Below are 23662 nucleotides of genomic sequence, written 5' to 3'. Positions count from 1 at the left end.
TACAGAAATCTGTTCAAACTTTCATAACCTGCCAAATTTTACATGGTAATTAGAGGGTGGGGCCACTAATATGGGCGTGGTCAAAAACGAATGGTCAAATCATTTTATCCCTCTTTCTATTTCCAAAACGTTGGGAGGTATGGCCTAGGGCAGCAGAATTCTAGGGGGGCGGCATGACACACAACCACACCTGCATTGGTTTGGAAGCACGTTTTTAAAGTTTCCTGTGCCCCAATCCCCAGTATTCCAGACCCAATGTTGAAAATTTGTGCATGTGCACAAAGGAAGTGGACGGGACGGGGACGATGAAAGGCAGTAGGCCTAGGGGCTTCTGCTATGTAAATCTGGCCCAGCTTGGCCTTCTTCTTCCCACTTCTTCTTCCACCTTTCGGACCATGTCTCCTCTTCTCTTTTTTCTCTTTGCCTTTTCTATTTCTGTTCTTTATTCCCTTCTCTCTCATTCTGATTTGCTATTTTTCTTATTGCAATATTTCATTACATTTCTTGTAAAGGAAAGACATGGCTGAACAGGACAACCCACCCGATGCCCGGCCCACCAGGACTTCTCCAGGGGCAACAGCTTATTTAAATAATAGAAGACACAAATGCTCACACCTGGGTCATAGCCGAGTCTGCAGATTTACGCTATGCAATAGATAATTAATGCAATGTGACATCAAACCAAGATGATTACAAAATTTCTCGCCTAATTTTCGATTGTTTGACAGAGACAATGCCCATTTGCAAAATTATTATATTTATTTGCTGCAATGTGCCATACCCAGTATTTTTATAGGGGTTGTTTACTTAGACCCCTGGACAGAAAGTGCTAGAGCACTAAGGTGCTCAAAAGAAATAGGGTGGCCATTAGCTGGTATCTTACCTACTTGACCAGTAAAAATGATGCTTGATTCCAATGTTATGACTTGAGAAGAAACATTAAAATATAGGAATGCTATTATTATTTTCCAGAAAAGCGGGCAACCCCTTTTCTGGAAAAAGTCTACGGTCTGACAACTCTGCACCTCATACTGGATAAAACATTTAGCGATGCATAGAATCCCGGATTTAGTTTGGGATTCAACCGAATTCTAACCGTTTTTCAGCAGGATTGGCCAGATCCAAGTACAGGTCCTTATCAAATCTGAACCATTATTATGTGACTTTTGGCCATACATTTAAGGGAATTGTGTGTTTTTTCCCTCTCCCTTACTTATGGTAAGGTATAATTTGCATGTTCAAATTAAAGTTTCGATTTGTTTTACGATTCGCCAGATCCCCCACCCCTGCCCCTTAGAATTACAGACCTGTGTTGTATTTATGGGGTGGCTATAGGAGTACAAAGACCTGTTTAAGCACATTTTTTGCACTTTGCACCCAGCCTTTAGGTAGTAAATCACACCTTATATGTATAAAATCTTTACTCATGAACAAGTAACTATGTTGCTTCTTTTTATTGCTACATGTATGGGATCCATTATCAGGAAACCCAAGCTCCGAATTACGAATAGGCCATCTCCCATAAACTCCATTATAATAAAAAAATCGATATTTTTTTCTGTAATTATAAAACAGTGATCCAAACTAAGATATAATTAATTCTTTCTGGAAGCAAAACCAGCCTATTGGGTTTATTTAATATTTGCATGATTTTCTAGTAGACAAAGTATGAAAATGCAAATTATGGAAAGATCTATTATCTGAAAAACCCCAGGTCTCCAGCATTCTGGATAACAGGTCCCATACCTGTACAAACATAGTGAATTATTTGCAATGTCTTTCTTAATCTTTTTTCCTAATCAAACCCTCAGAACATTTCACAGGTCCTGAAAATATGCTTAATAGCAATAAAATACATCTTTAATTGGTTTAATTTAATATGATGATTAAAAAAAAAATTTGTTTACAGGAAGCTCAGTACTTTTTGTGCGTGTTGAATGAATGCACACAGTGAATGCTCATACCCGGTAACTATGGCTGCACATCTGTTCTGCCCTCAAACCCCTTTGTTATTTATGTACTGACCCTGCACACACAGCTGTCACTGTCATACTGTTCTGTATCTGGCCCAATGTAAGGCCCTTTTATACACAGCCCTGTCATTTCCCATCTATGTTGTGTTCCACTGCAAGCCCTGCAGTGTTATCCTCTGCTTTTAATGTAATGACCCTATCACAGTGCTATGTCATGGTCAGCTCATCATATCCTTTAAGCTTTTTATATTTATTATAATTATTTAAGTACTTTAATATGAGTCCTATACTGAGTATAGACATTTTCCAACACCTACACTTTGACCCTGTTCTGCATAGTTCTCATTTTAGTAATGGACAAGCAGGAAAATAAAGATACCTACAAATGTCACTTCCTAAATGCGGGATATGTAGCCTCTAGGTTTGTTCAATTACAATTCTCAGCTTGTCTGCTGCCTAAGCAGGTGTGTGTTAAGGGGTTTGGAAGTGTTATCCATTGCTTTTACATACCCTAAAATACCTCTAATTACTCTTTTTTTTGCTTGTGTGTAGGCATCTGGGCCTGGACTTAGTGCCCCGCAAAGAATTTGTAGCTGTAGATTCTGATCAGATCAGTGTCTCCGACCTGTACAAGATGGTGAGCACCCCTCCCGTTCCTTAGTGCTGCTTCAGTGCCTACAGTCAAAACAATAACAGGCCTGGAAAATGTGTGTCAAGGGAAGTCCTTTATTATGTATTTAGGACATATAATATTAGGCTTGGTGTCTGTGCCAGGCATATTAATGAATGGTGGCAGCTTTGAATGTAGGAGTTAACCAATCTGGCAAGTCTGTACTAGATGTATAATAAATCAAACCAAGAAAGAAAGAATAAAACTGTATATTCAGACATATTGTTGATATTGTTGGACGCCCAGTGCTTCTCCAGTTCTGGAATGAGTGTGTTTATAATAGGCCTTCTGTGCTGGCATCCCAATGAGTGCCCCATCCTAAAATTGTCCAATTACAATGTGTAAGTTACTAATATGTTTCTTGTTTGAACTGCAGCATCCCACTTACTGCTAAAGACACTACTAAGAAATAGCTGTGACTTGTAGTTTAACAATAGATTGTGGTTTGTTCCTCTGATTTATGCAGTTGCTGTTCACCTTTACCTTTATATTAACCTGTTGTTTCCTATCAGGCCTTCTCACCTAAACTGAAATGAAGGATAACTGAAGCGTAAAAAAATTATGGCTGCAAATGTTTTATTTTATATACTGAACTTACTGTACCAACCCATAGGTCCAGCAGCCCTATATTGATCCAGGCTATCAGATTTGCCACAACCGCTCCAAACCTCGTCCAGCCATCTTTTTAGTGTCACTGCACATGCTCAGTGTTTTCTAGTATTCTAGGCTGCTGTTTTAGCAGCTTAGGGATCAACAAAGTTTATGAAAAAAATTAGTAGAATGGTAAATCAGTTCTGATGCACTGGTTACTATGCTGCCATGTAATGAGAATCAGAATGAATTACCAATCAGCCTTATAGTGTGATTTTTTATTTTCTATATATAGTCAGTATATTGTGAATCTGTCCCTAAGCTCAGTAAGTGACAGCAGCATGTGCAGGGAATTAACAGAAAAGAACATGTGGAGCTACTGGGGCATCTTTGGAGGCTCAGGTCCTCACTGCTAATGGGCCTTGGTGCCTTTGAGCTAGATTGTTGTGCTTTAGTTCCTCTTGAAATTCTCTCTCATTTATTGCTTTGTACTGTAGCGGGAGCTTTCAGGCATGTTAGTTCTGGCTAATACAGACGGGGAAGGTACAATCAGTGGCTTGTGGGCCTATTTTGATAAATATGTATAGAGCTTCCAAGCTCAGCATGGCCTGTTTGCTTACAGTATATGCCAGGAATGATTTCTAGTCTCCATCCATTAGTGGACTTAATGAGCACATTTTGTACACAGTACACTCAAGGAAGAAATGATCTTAGGAATCAAGAGCTCAGCACCGGCCAGTAGGTTCCCGTACAATGTTCTGGGTATTTTTCACAGATACATGGTGGGCCAGACCTTATTGAATAATGGAATATGCAAACTGCAGGCACCTGCTTTAGCCTGTTTCTTTCTGACAAAATCCATATTTCTCTGCAGCATCTGTCAAGTCGACACAGCGTTCAACAAAGTACAAATCAGGTGAGGGGAGGGAGAAGGGGATGTTTTGACATTGGATCAAACGAGAAAAAAAGTACAATGCTAACTAACATGGGAGAATAATAGGTCAGACAGTGAACTAATACTAATAATTAAAATGTGCTTTTGTGTGTGTGGTACTTTGGATGTGAGAGACAGAAAATGTTGGTCTGAAAAAGAGATGGGCATAGGGAAAGGGAAAATGAAAGATGTATTGTGAGGAAACTTGTTGAAAGACAGATGTGTGAGATAAAGGGGAAGAACCAAGCATGTCCCTCAGTATATCGTACACAGTGTTGGACTGGGACACCAGGGGCCCACCAAAAACGCTTAGACCAGGGGCCCACTCTAAGTATTATTTTCTTCCTTTCCTTACTCAACCTCAATTCTCCTAGTCTCTTTTCTTTACATACTATAACCTATTATTCCATCTATTTAGCCTCTTTATTCTCATAGAAATAGGGAATGGCCATGAAATAAGCCAAATGTTTAGAAGCAGGAGGGCCCACTGACATCTTGGCCTACCGGGAGTTTTCCTGGTATCCCGGTGGGCCAGTCCGACACTGATCGTACAGACAGGTTGGTGACAAGTGACCTGCTTTCCCATCACAGGCAGACACCCTACGGCAACGGCACAAGGAGCCACGAGCTCCCGTTCCTCACCACCTGCTACTCAATCTGAAGAGTTTCACACACACTAACATAGGGGAAGATGTGGACCTCTTCTTCTCACTGTATGACATGAGGGAGGCACGTCAGATCAGGTGACTCCTAACTTCATTTTGTGATACCCCCTAGTCTGGATTCCAATTGCCTCTGTCCTTTTTGTGTCCTGTCTATACTCATATCCCATTATCAGTTCCCCCCTATGCACTCTACGGTAACTGACTTCTATTTTTTCTATGCAGCGAGAGGTTTATGGTACGTCTGAACAAGAATGGAGGTCCAAAGAACTCGGAGAAGTTGGAAAGACTCTGTGCACTTTTTACAGTATGTAGTGTGTATGTGCACTATTCATCATATGTAGCCTGTGTGTCTGTATAATGGATGTGCACTAAATACCTTACATTGTTGAGTAGTATTCACATTGGCAAATGTGTACCCGCTGTATTTTTATTTGGGTAAACATTACCAGCAGAAGTGATTCAGTTAATTCCCAGAAGGAAGTATGAGTTATTATATATTATTTGTTTCAGCACAACAGCACTATTTACATATTGGTGCAGCTAATACTGTATATATATTTGGTCACAAGCACATGACGTTTACTGGAGAATAAATATGTTCAGCATTGCAGTGTTTATCATTACGTGTTTTTTTTTAGAATACTGAATTGTTTTTGTTACAACTAGTGAAATAATTTGCATAGTATTGTTTTCATACAATACAACATGCTTCCATAATTCACCATCATTTTAAGGTAAAATAATAGCAGCGCAAAACATTGGCATCAGGGGGGCACATATCACCACACGTTTATTATAACAGTGTTCTGTTGTGTTTGTCTCCCCTGTCTGTTTTTATTTCAGTTGTTTTGTGGCATTTGTATGTTGATGTATCCCATCACGGTGTAATTAAAAAAAAAATGATTGTACGTGGGTTTTTGTAAATCATATAACGGCCATATGCTTGATGCATCTAATGGTGGAAAATGATTATGTATGGTTTTTTTGTGTGCAGGATTTGAGCAGTAAGGATGTAAAAAGAGACCTGCATCTTGTGGTTCATGTCATCCGTATAGGTATGTGTCTGTCCCTCAAGAAAGCAGTATTTTACTATTAGCCATATAGTACAGTGACAGATACAATGTCTATGCTATAGGGCTCATTCACTGTGGGCAGGGACTCAAAGCAAGTGCAAACTGAGCTCAGCTAATATACCCAAATTCATAGTGATTCACGCATAGCAAATACACCAGTACAGTCAATAATATGCAGAGATATGCAAATAGACCTGAATCTTGTGGTTCATGTCATCCCTATATCTATGTGGCTGCCCTCCCCCCGAATCCCCCAGCCATATAATACAGTGACAGATGCAATATGTATGCTATATAGGGCTTATTTACTATAGCCAGGGTCCTAAAGCGAGTTCAAATGGAGTTCAGCTAATATAGACAAATTCATAGTGACTCAAGCAGAGAAAACTGCACCAGTAGACTCAGTTATATGCAGCGATATGCACATGGCTGCCTTAATTTATATTGCAAATAAACACTTATGTAGTGATGCATGCATGGGCTATGTACCTTGTCCCATTGGCAAATATACAAACAAATAGTGATTCAAACAAACAGAGAAGTGCACCAGAACAGTAAGAGGCAGATTTATTAAGGGTCGAATTGAAAATTCTAATTTTTTTTATGGTCAAAACAATCAAATTCAGATTTTGAATTATCGAAACTCGATTCGAGTTTTAATTTGAATTTGAATTTCGAGATTTATCATTCTCATGGCGCTTTAAGAACTCAAATTTGACTATTCGCCACTTAAAACCTGCCAAGTTCATGTATAAGTCAATGGGAGAGGTCCAGAGACCAATTTAGACATGTAAGTAGCCTTCCTGACGTTCGAGTTTTTTTTTTCATACAAAAAACTCGAATCGAGTTGTCGAATTCGATTCGTATTCGATTCGAGTTTTCGAGTCAGTAAATTATAAAAAAAAAGAAAAGTATTCTTTTTTTTAAATAACCTCCCAGTTTAATTTTAGAATATATTTTTTTAATAGAGTGTAAAAAAACTCACGTGAAATAAAAATTCTACCTTTAATAAATGTGTCTCTTCGAGGGAATTTTCGAAGTAAAAAAATTTGAAATTCAAAGTAATTTTTTGAATACTTCGACCATCGACTAGGATACTACGACTTCAAATTTACTTCAACTTCGATTCAAATTAAAAATCGCTCGACTATTCGACCATTCGATAATCAAAGTATTTTCTCTTTAAAAAAACTTCGACTTCAATACTTCACCTACTTAAACCTGCCAAAGTGCTATGTTAGCCTATGGGGACCTTAGTTTTTTTGGTCTCGAAGGAAAATCGTACGATCGTATGATAAAATTGTACGATTCGAAGTACGATCGGAGTATGATCGTACTATGATCGGAATACGATCGTACGATGAATAAAATCCTCCGACTTTGAATTCGAATATCGGATTCTATTCAGTGGTCGAATTTGTAAGTATTTTCCACTTCGAAATTTGACCCTTGATAAATCTGCCCCTTAGTGTGCATGCAGGGATATAGCAGAAAAAGACATGTAAACATTTCAAACAAACACAGAAAGGTGTCAGTACAGTTGGAAGTACATGCAGGCATAGTCATAGACACCCTTATTAATACAGGCAAATATACACACTATATAGTGATTCGCACACAGATAACTGCTCCAGTATGCTAAGTAGAAACAGCAAGGGCATACTTATAGTGCTTCTGATCAGGACTTTGTGTTTTTATTTCACAGGGCGTATGTTATTGAATGACTCACGGAAAGGGCCTCCTCATGTGCACTATCGGCGTCCATATGGCTGTGCAGTGTTGAGCCTTGGGGAGGTATTGCCAGTCTTGTGCGAACATCGAGAAGAGAAGGATTTTGTACTGAAGGTGTATATGTGAGTACAATTTCAAACATAGTATTTTGAAACTGCGTGAACAAAGCATTGATCAACTTAGAGTAGGAGGAGCAGCCTCACGCCTGGTAGACAAATATATACATAGAGGGCGGCTGTAGAGAACCAACCTTCTCTAACAGTGGCAACTACAACATTTTCCTACTATGTTGGCACATGCATTTAAGTCCATTAACATCACACAAAATAAAGGTACTATCATCATCAGTATTGGCAAACTTTACAGGTTCAGCCCAGAAGAATACAAGCTGGAGTGGAACCTTTGATCAATGAGTCAAGGGCAGAGGAACTTCAATGCTTTATGGGGCCCTTTGGGTGCAAAGCTGGGGCTATCAATTCCTAGTTAGTGCTTTGCACAAGGGACCTCCAAGGTCTTGGTTAATGCCTTCTTCAAAGCACATTTGAAGACTGCACATGCTTAGGTCATCTACAAAGTCAGAAGCCCAGATGTACAATTGCACATATATACGCTATATTGACAGAAACAACAATTGACCCTGAAGTAGCACACTGAATGTGGACACTTGGATTGTATATATGATGTGATGACACTCTGGGTCATTGGAATCTGACATATGGAGAGTTAGAAGTTCTCAGAGAAGTTGGACCTTTTATTCTTTCTCCCCAGGTGTAATAATGAGAATGAGTGGTACCAGACTCACGAGAACATCATCCGAAAGACCAGCACCAAGTATTCCACACCCAGTTCCAACTATGGTAACTACCACCTTAGTAGTAATAAGTAGCATTACAACTTTCAACATTTTTGTTATGTGTCCAATATACATAAAAGGTGACACAAATTATAAGGTCTGGGTTACTCAGTCAATCTGTTACAAGGGATTTAGCATTTCTTGATGTCCAGCAATGGCATAGTTAGGTTGCATGCATTGTAATATACTGTAGGTATTGAATTGAATGTGCCTATGGTGATGAGCTTGTATTGCATGGTGTTCAGTAAAAGGAAAACTAATGTGAGCTATTTTGATGGTATCATTGAAGAATCTCTTGGTACCCATGTGGAATGAAATTCACTAGACATTAATATAGTACGTTTCCTTTATCTTTATTTTGATGGGTGTCTGACTTTTGGACTTCAAGCTTCATTTTCAGGTTTATCCTTTGTTTAAGACCTTCAGCTGGTAACATGTTACATATATAGGAAGAAACATTGGCATATCAGTCATTCAACCCTAGTTCCAAGAATATCCAAGAACAGCAAATACATTTTCACTCCAAATCTGACCCCAACTGACCTTCAAGCTGGGTATCAGGGTAAAACGAATCCCTATGCCTCTTCAAGCCACACAGTTTGGGACCACTGTTTTAGAGCCATTGTGAATAACTGTGATGATTGTGACTCATCGTGTGCAACTAACGGGTTAATTGGTATGGCCATAAGGGCTGACAGGTGGATCTGTGATACCAGCACAAATTAGCGGATTTACAGACCCCAAGGCATAGAAACTGCCATAAAGCTTGATGGGCAGGATTGTTGAGTTTGGCATTTTAAGAAGTTCCTGTTTCATCCCTTCAAACCTCTGCTTTTGTCTTAGAGGGCTTCTTGAGCAGTTATGTTGAGAAGGAATTTCGGGGTGAATTTAGCGTGCAGGCTATGAATTTATTTAGCAATTCGCAGTGACAGGTGCATCCATCCGTTCAGGATAACTAAGGGAAAAATCTGCATGTAATTGTGAAGAACGGGATTTCTAATTACACATAATTATTGACTTGGCAATACCTCGTGGACACGACATCATCTGATCTGATGTCAGGAAACAAAATGATTTTTCATTATTATAAAGTCTTTTTTCACAGTTTATTTTACAAGTAGGCAATTGAAATAATCTTATTTCAACAATTATTATAAACTAGCACACTGATACATCTTATAATGCCATGAGGCTCTGCTATAAAATCATAGAAGCCCTTATATGAACTTTTATAGGGAAAACACAACTTTATCAGTTAAAAGAGGCCTACGGCAGCTTTTCATTTTCTCGGGGAAGATAGGTGACTTTCCTTGAGTATTTAACCCCTGTAAATAAGCAATAAGCAAAGAATCCTAAACTGTATTGCCCTGTTGTTGCTACAAGCTTCTAGTTGTAAGTAAATATTGCCAGAAAGGCTTGCTTGCAGATTTATTATGTGGTGTAAAATAACGGCAAAATATTCACCACATATCACCAAGCATCAACAGTGTAAAAATGGCGTAATTTATTTTTTAAGTGCTTTTTCTTTGAGCAACTTGTGCCAAACTTACTTTCAAAGGACTGAAGCAGTGTGAAATAACGATGGGATTCTGATGATGAATTTCGTTTTATACAGTATAATAAATAGGCCTCCAGGTGTTGCTGGTAGAAATCTTCTTCCAGTGCCAGTTCTAAACATAGGCCATCACAGTAGATTTCTCAGCACTAGAGACTCCCGCATTACTGAGCGTTGTTCTGGAAATCCATAAGAGGGCACAATCTTTGTCTTTGAAAAACGGCTTTAACACACAGTGGTACAATAATAACTCACTGTGAGTGCATTATTAAAACCGTTTTTCAAAGACAAAGATTGTGCCCTCTAATGGATTTCCAGAACAACGCTCAGTAATGCGGGAGTCCCTAGTGTTCAGAAATGTACTGGCGCGGAGTAGCCGGCATCTCACGAGGGCAGCGTCTGGGAGGACACAGGAACCGAGTGAGCTCTGATGTGGTCTGCATCGCATTTACCTGTTTACATCACAGTAGATTGGCCGGACTGAGAATGATTGAATTTATAGGCTTTGGTTCATCTATTTGCATCCTAGTACAGTTGTTCTAATTATAAGTGACTTCCTGGAGATTTCACAACCAACATTAGCTATCAACTGCCCGATATAGAAGGTTGCATATGAAAAGGTAATATTGCTCATTCATGTAATGTTACACACATGTACTTGTGTTATTAGTAGCTCTATATCTCATAGTTGGACAGGAAAATACCTTGGTAAAATGCAGCATCAAGGTGGCCCTGAAGACCTCACACCAAGGGCCCACTTTCACAACAGTTAGATGTAGACAATCTTAAATGGTATAAGTAGATGTTATATTGTCTTCTTTTGAAAATAAAAATGGTAGCGGACCACTAGAGAGATGAAGTTCCGGACTGTTTCTGCTGGTTGCAGCATTTATTACTTAGCGCCTCTATGAATTTACAGAATGAGTGGAAAATTGCTGATGCTGACTTTCTAGCATTTTACTTTAAATTCATTAATAATATTACTCCTGTCTGGTAATATTTTTATCCTGATTGGCAGCTTTATTATCATTTTCTCGCCTCTGCCCTTCCAAGCTATTAATTTAATCCGTTATTCATAGGCTTTCAAGCTTACACTACTGCTAGTTTCTTTTCCATAGCACACTACAGCGCTTCTCATATCTAGGTGTGTTTTTCTGTCAGCCATCCAATTATATAGTTTGATAATGTATTTTCAAATGGAATAATGCACAAATGGGAAAAGGGTTTCCGATGCAAGTATAGTCACTTGGAATGGGCAATTGCAATAGGCAGTTCATGACATTTAGAAAATCACAATTAGAATGAAACAAAAGGAACCTTTAGTATATGGGAGTCACTCTCTAACAAAACTCTATTAAATTCTCAGCAGTCCCCAAAATAAGTAAGCTAGGATTGAAGGTTCAGAAATGTTTTCTTCATCAGCTGCAGATCCATTAGTTTGACACCAAGTAGTCATCACCTGTAGGGTGAAACTCAAATCTGGCGAGGAGCTCCCTAGCTTGGTCTACAAGAGAATAGACCAACAGTGAATAATGTAAAATGGCTAAAATAAATAATCCATAAAAAACAAACATGCATCAGAAAGTCAGTATGAAAATGCAAAGTTATTTTATTAATATCTGCTCCCTCCTGGTATAGGACTGATGGTATCCTTACAACTGCTGCGAGGGGACATGGAGCAGATCCGCAGGGAGAACCAACTGCTCTTTAATAGAGGGGCAGCTGTGACTCGCAAGTTGGGATTCCCAGATGTCATTCTGCCAGGTAAGAGACAGTGGAGAAGCTACAGTACAGTAGAGGTTCTAGCACCAGGAGCTGACATTCAGTGCATCACTGGGATATCTCTGAAAATCCTAGGCAGTTTTTTTTAAATATTAAATATCAGATTTATCCTCTTCTCTCTATACTGTGGGTTTTTTCTCGTTCATTTAGCATGTCTATTGTGCACTCACTACCCCACAAACACATACAAACAAGCACATTCACCCTTAAACACTGAAATCTGCTTCCTTCCTGCTTGGAAACAGAATTAAATTTGCCATAACAAGTAGTGGACAAATGACCCCAAAATAACTGTTTATCAACCTGGGTGTTCCTTTACATGCAGCAGGTCTTTTGGTATCACTTTATAGTAGGGATGCACTGAATCCACTATTTTGGATTCGGCCGAACCCCCGAATCCTTGGCGAAGGATTCGGCCAAATACCGAACCGAATCCGAACCTTAATTTGCATATGTAAATTAGGAGTGGAAAGGGGAAAACATTTTTTACTTCCTTGTTTTGTGACAAAAAGTATATGTAAATTAGGGTTCGGATTCGGTTCGGCCAGGCAGAAGGATTCGGCCGAATCCTGGCTAATTCCCGAACCAAATCCTGGATTCGGTGCATCCCTACTTTATAGTGCTTGTGGAAACACTTCAAATGTGTACTTCATTGGTCTAAAAAAAAAATCATAGCTTCTACTTTTTCGTGCTGAAAGATCGGGACAGTTTGGGCTAAATCTAGATCATTGTGCAGATATTGTTCGTACAATATAAGTAATATGGAGTCTATGAGAAAATAGACAAAGTATGCAGTATAATAGAGTTTTATTGATCTGAATAACGGCTGCAAATTCTAGTCTGTTTTTAAAAAAAAACAAAAAAAACACAAATTAGCTTTATTTTATCTTGCTTTGAATCCTACCAAATTGGATCCAGTGTTGCAGTAAAACAACTCTTAATGTGGCCATAGATGTTGTGATTTTTAAAAGATCTTTTTGTTATTGTAATGCCAAGCTTATCCTGAAACAATTGTTTAAATTGTTTAAAACTGATTTGTCCATCAACTAAGAAGACTATTTCAAGCAATATCATCTAGTTGAAGCTCGGAAAATTGAAGGTAGCTGCCTGCTTGACCCTGCATACAATTGGACAATGGATAAATTTCACTGTGAACAATGAAAGTTTTCTTTTCTGACCAATGTCAGAATGACAAAAAATTGTTAGCTGTATGATCTTTTGGTGCCCACTAAGCTCACGATAATTTGATGGATTTGTTGGATCGCACTAAAATTGGTCTATGGCCACCTTTAGAACCCACTTTTATCTGATTCTGTTATCACCTAAATGACTGTCCTCTTCTTGTTTCTAATTTCCATCAACTTTATTCAATCTCTCTTGTCTTTCCATGGCTCAGAAACACAACTAATAGACTGTAAATTATGTTTTCTCAGATTGAATTGGAATGACATGTGCTTTCTGAGCTGGCCTTCCATTGGTTCCCTCTCATTTCTTTACACAAAAGTGTTATCACTATACTTTTCTAGAAGGTTGTTACAGGGATGCATGTGAGCTGGGCTTCAATATGCATCAAAGGAATGCTTTCGCTCAAAACAGGGTAGCCATGCTGAATTGCAGGGGTGCCAGTATGGGATCAACTTTTAGTTAATCTCCCATCAATATCTACCACTGCAGTGTCAGGGTTATAATTACATGGAACATGTGAAAATTATATGTATTACGTTTCTCAATGTTTTTAATAAGAAGAAAAAAACCTGAGGTCTAATGGAGTTGTTTGTACAGTAGAACATCCACTGGTAGATTACAATCTAACTTTTGGGCACCCCTGATTTACAGAATGTTGGTCCGACATCAGATAGTTTAATATGAAATTGCCACATAGGGGCAGTGCTTATAAAGACGCCATTGTTCAGCTCTATGGGTACAGTGAGGCATTGCTCTTCAAGACAGTGCTGCTTGGCAGAGTGTCCATTGTCAATTCAGTAGTTATGCTGCTTGTTGCAGGTGCTTTTGCTCTGCTGAGATTTAAAGAGTGAAGGTATAACATTATATGAAGTTTCGCTTCTGTCCACTATTACTGTGTTCTTTATGGCCACAGGGGACATCCGCAACGACCTCTATGTGACTCTTGAAAGGGGTGACTTTGAGAGAGGAGGAAAGAGTGTGCAGAAGAACATTGAGGTCACCATGCACGTTCTCTACGCAGATGGAGAAAACTTGAGGGTGAGGTTGTTGTCCCCTGTAATGTGCTTACACACTGCAGTGGCTTTTCTTTCCTCTTGTAATAGATTGTTTTAATGCATACTGTCCGCATTTTAAAAGAACAATATTTGCGTTCTTTTGGATGATTGAATTAGGACGTGTTGAATCAGGCCTGGACTGGGAGTCAAAATGGGCCCTGCCATTCCAAGTACACAGTGGCCCAAACAGCCCCCTACCAGCCCACTATATGGTAACTTTCTATGGAACCATATAGCAGCCCCTCTGGGCCTGTGTTGAATACATCTTCTATCATTTTAAATTTAAAATAGGGGGTGAATTCTTCTGTGGTGAACTCTAATTTCACATTTCGATAAATCTGCCCCTTGTTGTCTTTAGCAGAAGTTACTTTTATGGGGGTGGGGGAGAGGGAGAATAAAATTATAGTCTTTCTTCCCAGAACTAAACAAAGAAGTACAGATTAACCATAAACTTTTGAGATATATATCTCAAAATAGTTCATATGAGCATGGAACTCATCTTTGAAAAATCTAAATATCTAAATTCTCCCTTTCACATCTGTATTACACAGGGACTAGTTTTCTGTATGTGCTGTATATACTTACTATGTAATTGTATACTGGGAAGCCTAACATGCTTTCATCATGATATTTTTAATTTATTATATGTGCCCAACCTGTGGCCCTTCAGAAATAATTTTCAGCATCTGACTCATGGGTACAAAGTTGTGGGTGGCTGGAGAGTCTCAATATAGATATCCTGATCCTTAATTAGTTCCCTCTCGTTGTCTCTATATGTACTACAGCTTTGCATGAATTAAATGTACAGTCTGTAGCAAGCTGTTTGTTCCTATTCTCGAGAGGGCTGCTGGTGCTGCTGCTGGTGGTATAGTTGATACTATTGCATCTCACTTTAGTTCTAATAGACTGCATACTGGAGAAAATAAAGTACTCCAGAAATATATTTCTAGAAACTCAGGTGCTCTTGCCCTGGGCCATCAGAATGGTTGGAGTAGACAAATCAATATGTCTAGCTTATAGGAGATTGAAACCAGAACCCTTGCCGGATGGGCTCATAATGCAGAAATTAATAGAATGATGGGAGGTTGGAGTTCTGAGACTTTCTCCTTATCATGGGGGTCTCTAACTTATCAAGGACTACATTATATTATACTATTATGATATCTATTATTATTATATAATATTATACAGTAATCATTAATTTTGTCAAACTTATTTTGTGGCTTTTTACCACAAAAACATAATCCTAACGCATTTCATTCCCTTCAAGCCACTTAGTCATAGGCGAATTACAATACAAACTCCAGTACTATTTGATACCATCAAAAGTGGGCAGAAAAATGACGAGTCACTTGTCATCACACATTATGCCATATTGCGGCCAGTTACAATTAGCTAGATGGAGCTTCTGTGACTAAGTGCCACATAGAGCATGAAATGCATAAGGCTTAGGTCTAAAACACTAAACAATGCATGCAAAATAGGTTTGAAAACCTTTGTGATTCCACTATAAGAGCACGATATGTTCAATCCATTGTTTGGTTGACAGGCTCTATAACTGACTATGATAAACAAGTAAGGCCCTGGTGAAGAAAGGTTGAGACCCTGCTGTGGGCCAACCTCCCAATTATTCCAACCATTCCAGCATTTTGCTGTCAGATTTCACTATGAGCCTTTGAGGCTTTCTCTCAGTCTACAGAGATTTTAGGTTGGTTCATGTCCACACAGCAACAGATGCCAGAACAGCCTGAGCAGTTTCCTTGGCAGCCTTAAGGCTTGTAAACGTAACAATCTCATAGCATCATGGTACACAGACTATAAACACATTGACAAGGGTTCTTCTTCTTCGCTGGAAATTTGCAGCAATCCCCTAGGGGGTATATAGTGAAATGGTATTATATTCAAAACTGTCATTTTTTTCTGTCAGCTATCCGCAGCTCCTTTGCATGGGTGAGCACGTTTACATATCATCGTCACGAGATATTTCTGGTGCCTCCGAGTCTTTTTGACACTTGTTGCTCCACTTCATCTTTGTGCTTTTGTCACACACACATTTTTTATCTTCTGTAGCCTGTCACCACACGCACCATGCAGATCTATTGTTAGCTTCATGCAGAGTACTAGTTGGGTGAATGTTTAAAAAATGTGGATAAATCTGTTGCTTTACTCCCAAAAAAGGGGTACTCCCATTTGTAAGGTGCACCTCAACAAGATACAGCTTCTTCTCATAATATCCCAATAAGCCCAAAGGGTATCACAGTACCCACTGCACCACTGAACGTGCAGAATCCTGTATTTCCAAAATTTTAACAGTTTTTAGGGCTCTTTATATGACAAAATATGCAACTCCCTAAAACTGACATTTTACCTTAAAATTCATTTTTAGTATCATGATTAAGTTAATTAAAGGAATAAACATATTTTAACATCATCTTGAAATATATGTGCGCATTGCTGAATCGGCCCCTATATTTTTAGGCCCAAATAAATCATTGTATTCATCTGATTTTAAAGATAGCGCCCTTTTGAGCATTTTGGAAAGTCCAAGGCCGAGACGAGTCCTTGGCAAAGACTCCATGGGAGATTTATCTTTTCCAGCATAAAGTATGATAAAGAAGCCTCTGCAGCTGCAAAAGCATCTGCTTCATTTCTTCTAAGCCAAGAGGCAATATCACAATGTACAACATTGTCGAGAACACTCTGGCACAGGCCACAATCATTGCTGAATCCTTCAGTCTGAATCATTTTCTCCGTGTGTATTCCACTGTGTAAGAGCACAAGCAAGATCAGTCCATCCAGCCTAACTGTACCACTCTGCACAGCTTATTGCTTAAGTCAAATACATAAAAACATTAAAAGCTCTGGGGCACAGCAAGATTCTTCTGCACAGCATTAAAACAACACAAAGCATCAGAGCTAGTCTTTGGGAAGGGTAGAGAGCATTTGCCATGGACCTTCAGAATCCCCCTAAGGTGGAGAAAAAACGTGTGCCCCCCCCCAGCTGATGTTAAACTGCAGCTGTGAGAATCTGAAAGCTGTTGGGGGACACTGGGAGTTGCACACTTGAAATTGATGTCATTTAAGATAAGGCCTCAAACTTGCTGAATTGCAATTGTAAGTGGCACCTCTGGGGTACAAAGGTCATCACACAGATTTCCCACATTGTTAGCTCCAAACTTTCTTAGCATCGAAACCTAAATCCACATTCTCATTCATGAATACTATATAGTGAGGATGTGGAGTAGTCACCGAGCCAGTGCAGTAATTAAAATGTAGGTGAAGATTTTCCTTGTTATTCCTAATTTATCAGGTTCATCCCACAGAGCCAGGAACCGCCACACCTTCAGAACTTCATAATTCAAAAAATATCGCTCTGGAGAACCATATCAGCCAAACTGTGATCCTTTAATTTAGAAGTTGCATGATCAAGGGATCCTTCCTCAGGTGCTTGGAGTGATATCTTTTGAATCATGCAGTGCCGTAATTATAAGATATAGGCACACCTAAAACATTGAGAATTAGACATTTTTTATAGATGTATAGAGTAAGTTACTGGGTTCCATATAAACCCAGTGTCGCACTGGCTCATCGGGATACTGGGAAAACTCCCGGGGGTCCCGGTTGTTAGTGGGCCTCTTGCTTCTAAACATTTGGCCTATTTCATGGTCATTCCCTATTTCTTTATGGGGAAAAATGCTTAATAATGGGAGAATATAGTAAGCATATATAAAAGACTAGGAGAATACAGAGGTTGAGTGAGGAGAGGAGGAATAATAGTTTGGAATGATCCACTGTCTTTCTGTTTTTTTTCTCTTGCATTCAGTAGTATCAAAGCAGGACCCTGCTTTAAACCCTGCAGCAGAACTCCCCTGACAAATTTCCATAGCACAACTATGTGCCCCTCAGGGAGCAAATGGTGCCCTAATATCATTTAGAGGTATAGTGGTATAAGTACATATACATTTTACACAGTGGTATTCTCTTAAGCACTTATCTTCTTTGGGAGGGGGGGGGGTGGCTTGGCATGAAATCTTTATTGGTGAAGGCCTTCATATCACTGCTCAGCAATGAGATGAACATTTCCACCCTTTTTGTCACAATCTTACAGATTAAGGGGCAAATTTACTTAAAGTCGAATATCGAGGGTTAATTAACCCTCGATATTCGACTGTCGAAGTTAAATGCTTAGACTTCGAATATCGAAGTCGAAGGATTTAGTGCTATTCATTCGAGCGAACGAAAAATCGTTTGATCGAACGATTAAATCCTTCGAAACGTTTGATTAGAAGGATTTTAATCCATCGATCGAACGATTTTTGTTTGACCAAAAAAAGCTAGCAAAGCCTATGGGGACCTTCCCCATGGGGACCTAGGGGGTCGAAGTTTTTTCTTAAAGGGATACTGTCATGGGAAAAAACATTTTTTTCAAAATGAATCAGTTAATAGTGCTGCTCCAGCAGAATTCTGCACTGAAATCCATTTCTCAAAAGAGCAAACAGATTTTTTTATATTCAATTTTGAAATCTGACATGGGGCTAGACATTGTCAATTTCCCAGCTGCCCCAAGTCATGTGACTTGTGCTCTGATAAACTTCAATCACTCTTTACTGCTGTACTGCAAGTTGGAGTGATATCACCCCCTCCCTTTTTCCCCCCAGCAGCCAAACAAAAGAACAATGGGAAAGTAACCAGATAGCAGCTCTCTAACACAAGATAACAGCTGCCTGGTAGATCTAAGAACAGCACTCAATAGTAAAAACCCATGTCCCACTGAGACACATTCAGTTACATTGAGAAGGAAAAACAGCAGCCTGCCAAAAAGCATTTCTCTCCTAAAGTGCAGGCACAAGTCACATGACCAGGGGCAGCTGGGAAATTGACAAAATGTCTAGCCCCATGTCAGATTTCAAAATTGAATATAAAAAAATCTGTTTGCTCTTTTGAGAAATGGATTTCAGTGCAGAATTCTGCTGGAGCAGCACTATTAACTGATTCATTTTGGAAAAAAAAATTTTTCCCATGACAGTATCCCTTTAAAGAGACAGTACTTTGACTATCGAATGGTCAAATAGTCAAACGATTTTTAGTTGGAATCGTTCGATTCGTAGTCGAAGGTCGAAGTAGCCAAAAAAATTCAAAGGTTATTTCCTCTATTCCTTCACTCGAGCTAAGTAAATGGGCCCCTTAGTGTTTGATGTACACACCAAAGTCATTTTCAAGTACAAACAAATGCTGACTCATAGCTGAATGAGGGTCAACTGAAACACAAAGCAATTTAGATTGAGCGGCAGCTCTAACAAAATCTGTTGGTAAAACATCTACGTGTATGTTTCTGCCAAATATGAGATGTGTTTGAAATATTAATTGTTTTTACCGAATTGATTGGGCTTTTAACTAGAGATTAAGTAAAAATAGCTCTATATTGAAGGATATGAATTGTAAGGGTATTATGATCAGAAGTACTGTACAGGTATGGGATCCGTTATCCAGAAAGCTCCGAATTACAGAAAGGCCGTCTCCCATAGACTCCATTTTATCCAAATAATCCAAAGTTTTAAAATGTATTTTCTTTAAAATATAATAATTTTAATTTTAATAATAAAACAGTAGCTTGTACTTGATTCAAACTAAGATATACTTAATCCTTATTAGAGGCAAAACCAGCCTATTGGATTTATATAAAGTTTACATGCCTCACGAGGAAACTTCGGACCATCCCATCGGCGATTTCGATTCTAGCCATCAGAAAGGCATTGCAGGGAGATTAGTCGCCCGAAAAAGAGACAATTTGTCGCTGGCCGACTAATCTCCCTGAATCTCCCTGTGTTTCTCTGCGCTTAGAATGGGGACATGTGATATAGTCCATTATGTTCCAAGTGTAACAAACACCCTCAGGAGTTATTTAATAAAATGACTCAGTGACTAGACAGGTGAGTTAGTTGCACCAGCAGAACAATCGGAATGTACAGTAAATATGATAATAAAACTCTTCCCAAAGCAGTTGGATTTTATTGTAATGTAATTTTCCCTTAATATAGAAATCAAGGAAGGCCTAGGTAAAACTTCTATATAATGGAGCCATAACACACATTGTTATGCTATTGTATACATACATATGGGTATTGACCATCTACCTGAAATAATATGGATAAGCCTCGTGGCTCAAGCCTAGACATTACATATAAAGCAGTATCAGTCTGGCTGTTTCTAGTCTCTGCACTGCTTGTTTTCTGTATTCATCATTATACTGTGACCTGCACACTCCCCATCAATTTTCAATTCTTCATGTTGAGGGTGGTGTCAAATCCTACTTTGTTTTTTTGTAAACAGTATATCATTTCCCCTTAATCTTGACGGCAACATTCACTGTTCTTTAAAGCTGTTTAGATGTGCTTAATATCCATTCTCTACAGGTTTGCTCCTATAATGTCACAGTTGTTATTGATCTAAACAACCGTGGCACAAGAAGCACTGATATAAAGGAGGGGTTATGTTTCATACACTACAATAAGACGAAAACGTTTGTACGTTCCATAATTTCCAACTTAGATGCGGCAAATTGAGAGGCAGATTTCCTGATATGTCAGACGAGAAACATGTGGATTTTGCCCCAAGCAGGTTTCTCTTAAAGTAGAACTAAAAACTAAAAATGAATATCTCTAAAAATGCCTTATTTTATATACTGAACTTATTGCACCCGCCTAAAGTTTCAGCTTGTCAATAGCAGCAATGATCCAGGACTTCAGACTTGTCACAGAGGGTCACCATCTTGGAAAGTGTCTGTGACACTCACATGCTCAGTGGGCTCTGAGCAGCTGTTGAGAAGCTAAGCTTAGGGGTCGTCACTAATTATCAAGCAGAAAATGAGGTTGGTCTGTAATATAAGCTGATGCTACAGGGCTGATGATTAAATTCTGATGCTAATTGCACTGGTTTCTGTACTGTCAAGTAGTAATTATCTTTATTAGTTATTATTTACAGTATTCTATGTGTACTGTATATTGTGAGTGGGTCCCTAAGCTCAGTAAGTGACAGCAGCACAGAGCATGTGCAGTGAATCAGCAGAAAAGAACATGGGAAGCTACTGGGGCATCCTAAAGGGCTGTGGTTGCCTTGGGCTGGTACAGAAATACAAAACATTATGTACAACATTTCTAGCTAATTCTTTAGCTAGGCTTTAGTTCTCCTTTAAATAGAAAATAAGGGTGCAATTTGGGGGTTGTAAGCCTTATTTCTGATAAAAGTAGGGTCACCCCCTGAAACACTGCACTTTCTGCACTTTAAAGCCAGTCTAAGGGGTAAATTTATCAAAGAGTGAAGTTCCGCCACAAGAGTGAAATTCCGCAGCTCTCAATCCATTTCTATGGGATTTTGAAAGGCGTATTTATCAATGGGTGAAAGTGAAAGTTCACCCTTTGATAAATACGCCTATAAAAATCCCATAGAAATGAATGGAGAGTGGCGGAATTTCACTCTAGTGGCGGAACTTCACTATTAACTTCACTCTTTGATAAATATACCCCTATGTCTTTAATAAATGCCTAAGTGCCTTTGAATAACTGAAGTGAGTGCCATTCCTATATGTATTTATTTGTTGAGACGTATTCCAGCACCCCCAAGCATAGTCATTTCACATTTTAGGATTCAAGGCTTTTTTCTTGCTATACCCACAGCAAATTGGAGCTGATTAATCTGAGCATACTAGCTATTCCTGTCCAGCACTTGTAAGAAGCCAAAATACGGATTATTATTGAGGCACATAGGCTTTTAAAATGTGCCCTAATTTGCCAACTGGAGATCAAACTTCACAGCCTGTTGGCTAGTGTCATATTCTTCCATTGCAACTAGCAGTTCTTCTTTTGTCTGTATTCACTGATATGCTCCGCAAATACCCCTATGGGGAAATACACCAAAATGGCGTCTGTAATTATCACAAACATGTTCCAATGGTGCTAAGCCACCCCCTCCCTGAAACTAATACCCTTACATGTTTGAATAGACTTAACATAGACTCATTTACTATATATAAAATATAAATATTGGGCCTGATCATTGTTTAAAGAGGAACAATTGCAAAAATGAAATTTTATATAAGCTTCATCATACTGAAACAAGTCACTCTCTAAATACAATCAATTAAAAATTCTGCATCGTTTCTCAAATAATCAAGTTTATGTTCACTATTCCTCTCTCAGCATCTGTTTCTCTTCATTCTCTCTTCATGCAGGAGTTGGGTGTCAGATGAATGATTCCAATATATCTTATAGGGGGGGGCTTCCTTTCCTAGCAGATGAATTAGAGCTCCCTCAAATAACTGATTCCAGTACAAACAAAATCTAACAAAATAACTGCCTTTTGCACAAATCCTGCATGTAGAGAGACATGATGTCTGATGATAGAGTGAGCTCTAATACATCTTCTAGGCAAAATGAGCCCGCCTATAAAAATCAATGAATATCTGACACCCAAATGCTGCATGAAGACAGAATGAAGAGAAACAGATGCTGAGAGAGGAATAGTGAATATAAACTTGATTATTCCAGAAACAATACAGAATTTTTAATGAATTGTATTTCAAAGGTTATTTGAGTATGCTGAAGCTTATATTAAATTTTCATTTTCACAATAGTTCCCCTTAATTTAAAAAATATTTGTTTTAGGCTGAACAGTTTGCAGAAAGTGATCCGGAGGCAGTTGCAGAAATGAATACCGAGAGAATATCTCTAGTAGGATAAACATTGTTAGAATCTCAGAGTGAGCAGATTGTAGCGGGACAATACCCTCAGGCAACATGGACAACTTGAAACGTGTGTTCAGGGGGATATCCAAGGCAAATTGTGCAATGGGTAAAGAGTGAATGTGAAGCAGGTGGTAATTTGAGGAGATTGAAGATCTCAGATTATCCGAGGACAGAATCATATGCTGTGCTAGCAAGGGATTCTCCTTGGTGAATACCAAGCTAGAAACCATGGCTTCCTTCCTTTCTAAGTGTTCATGGAGTGCTTTCAATGTGCAAGTGATTTGTGTTAATAGCACAGAACACACCAGGGACTACAATTGGCACCGCTGGCTCAGTTCATGGATTGGGTTCAAATGTTTTGCTATAAAATAACAATTCAACTGTATCTGGAATGTGTTTGGTACCCAACTTAGTGATTCCTTGGTTTGCACAGGAGATGTTTTCATTTACTTGAGACATCAAGTTCTCTCTATTGTATTAAAATATATATTTTCTCTACCCCTGTAGGACTGTGTTAGTCTTGGGACGGGAGACCCTACAAGAACTCAGTATCACTCCTTCGTTCTGTACCACAATAACAGCCCCCGCTGGGGAGAGCTCATTAAACTGCCAATCCCCATTGACAGGTTTCGAGGGTCCCACCTCCGCTTCGAGTTCAGACACTGCTCCAGTATGTAAATGGGTTACACTCTTGCAATATAAAAAGTCACTTTCTACACCATCACAGACTCACATTCCCTCGGCTTGGGCCATAAGGACACACTAGAACACTTTCACTGCATGTTGTCACTACAGACAACATGCACACACACTGCAAACAGTCACTTTGTTTAATGTCATTTCTATCCTGTTGTC

General features: G+C 38.9%; 1 protein-coding gene across 7 annotated transcripts in view; it reads left to right on the top strand.

The window, feature by feature from the left end:
* The window catches only part of LOC108715830 (dedicator of cytokinesis protein 3-like), a 176980-nt gene that overhangs the window by 106645 nt on the left and 46673 nt on the right, over positions 1-23662 (top strand). For all 7 annotated transcript variants that reach the window (XM_041561690.1, XM_041561686.1, XM_041561689.1 and 4 more), the window contains 10 exons: positions 2526-2610; positions 4109-4150; positions 4760-4911; positions 5056-5137; positions 5828-5888; positions 7612-7759; positions 8406-8494; positions 11684-11809; positions 13926-14050; positions 23315-23477. In XM_041561690.1, the coding sequence (XP_041417624.1) occupies positions 2526-2610; positions 4109-4150; positions 4760-4911; positions 5056-5137; positions 5828-5888; positions 7612-7759; positions 8406-8494; positions 11684-11809; positions 13926-14050; positions 23315-23477 (1073 nt within the window). The remainder of the gene's footprint in view (positions 1-2525; positions 2611-4108; positions 4151-4759; positions 4912-5055; positions 5138-5827; positions 5889-7611; positions 7760-8405; positions 8495-11683; positions 11810-13925; positions 14051-23314; positions 23478-23662) is intronic.

Source organism: Xenopus laevis, chromosome 4S, assembly GCF_017654675.1.
Source record: "Xenopus laevis strain J_2021 chromosome 4S, Xenopus_laevis_v10.1, whole genome shotgun sequence".
Classification (NCBI taxonomy): domain Eukaryota; kingdom Metazoa; phylum Chordata; class Amphibia; order Anura; family Pipidae; genus Xenopus; species Xenopus laevis.
This window is presented reverse-complemented; position numbering and strand designations above follow the sequence as displayed.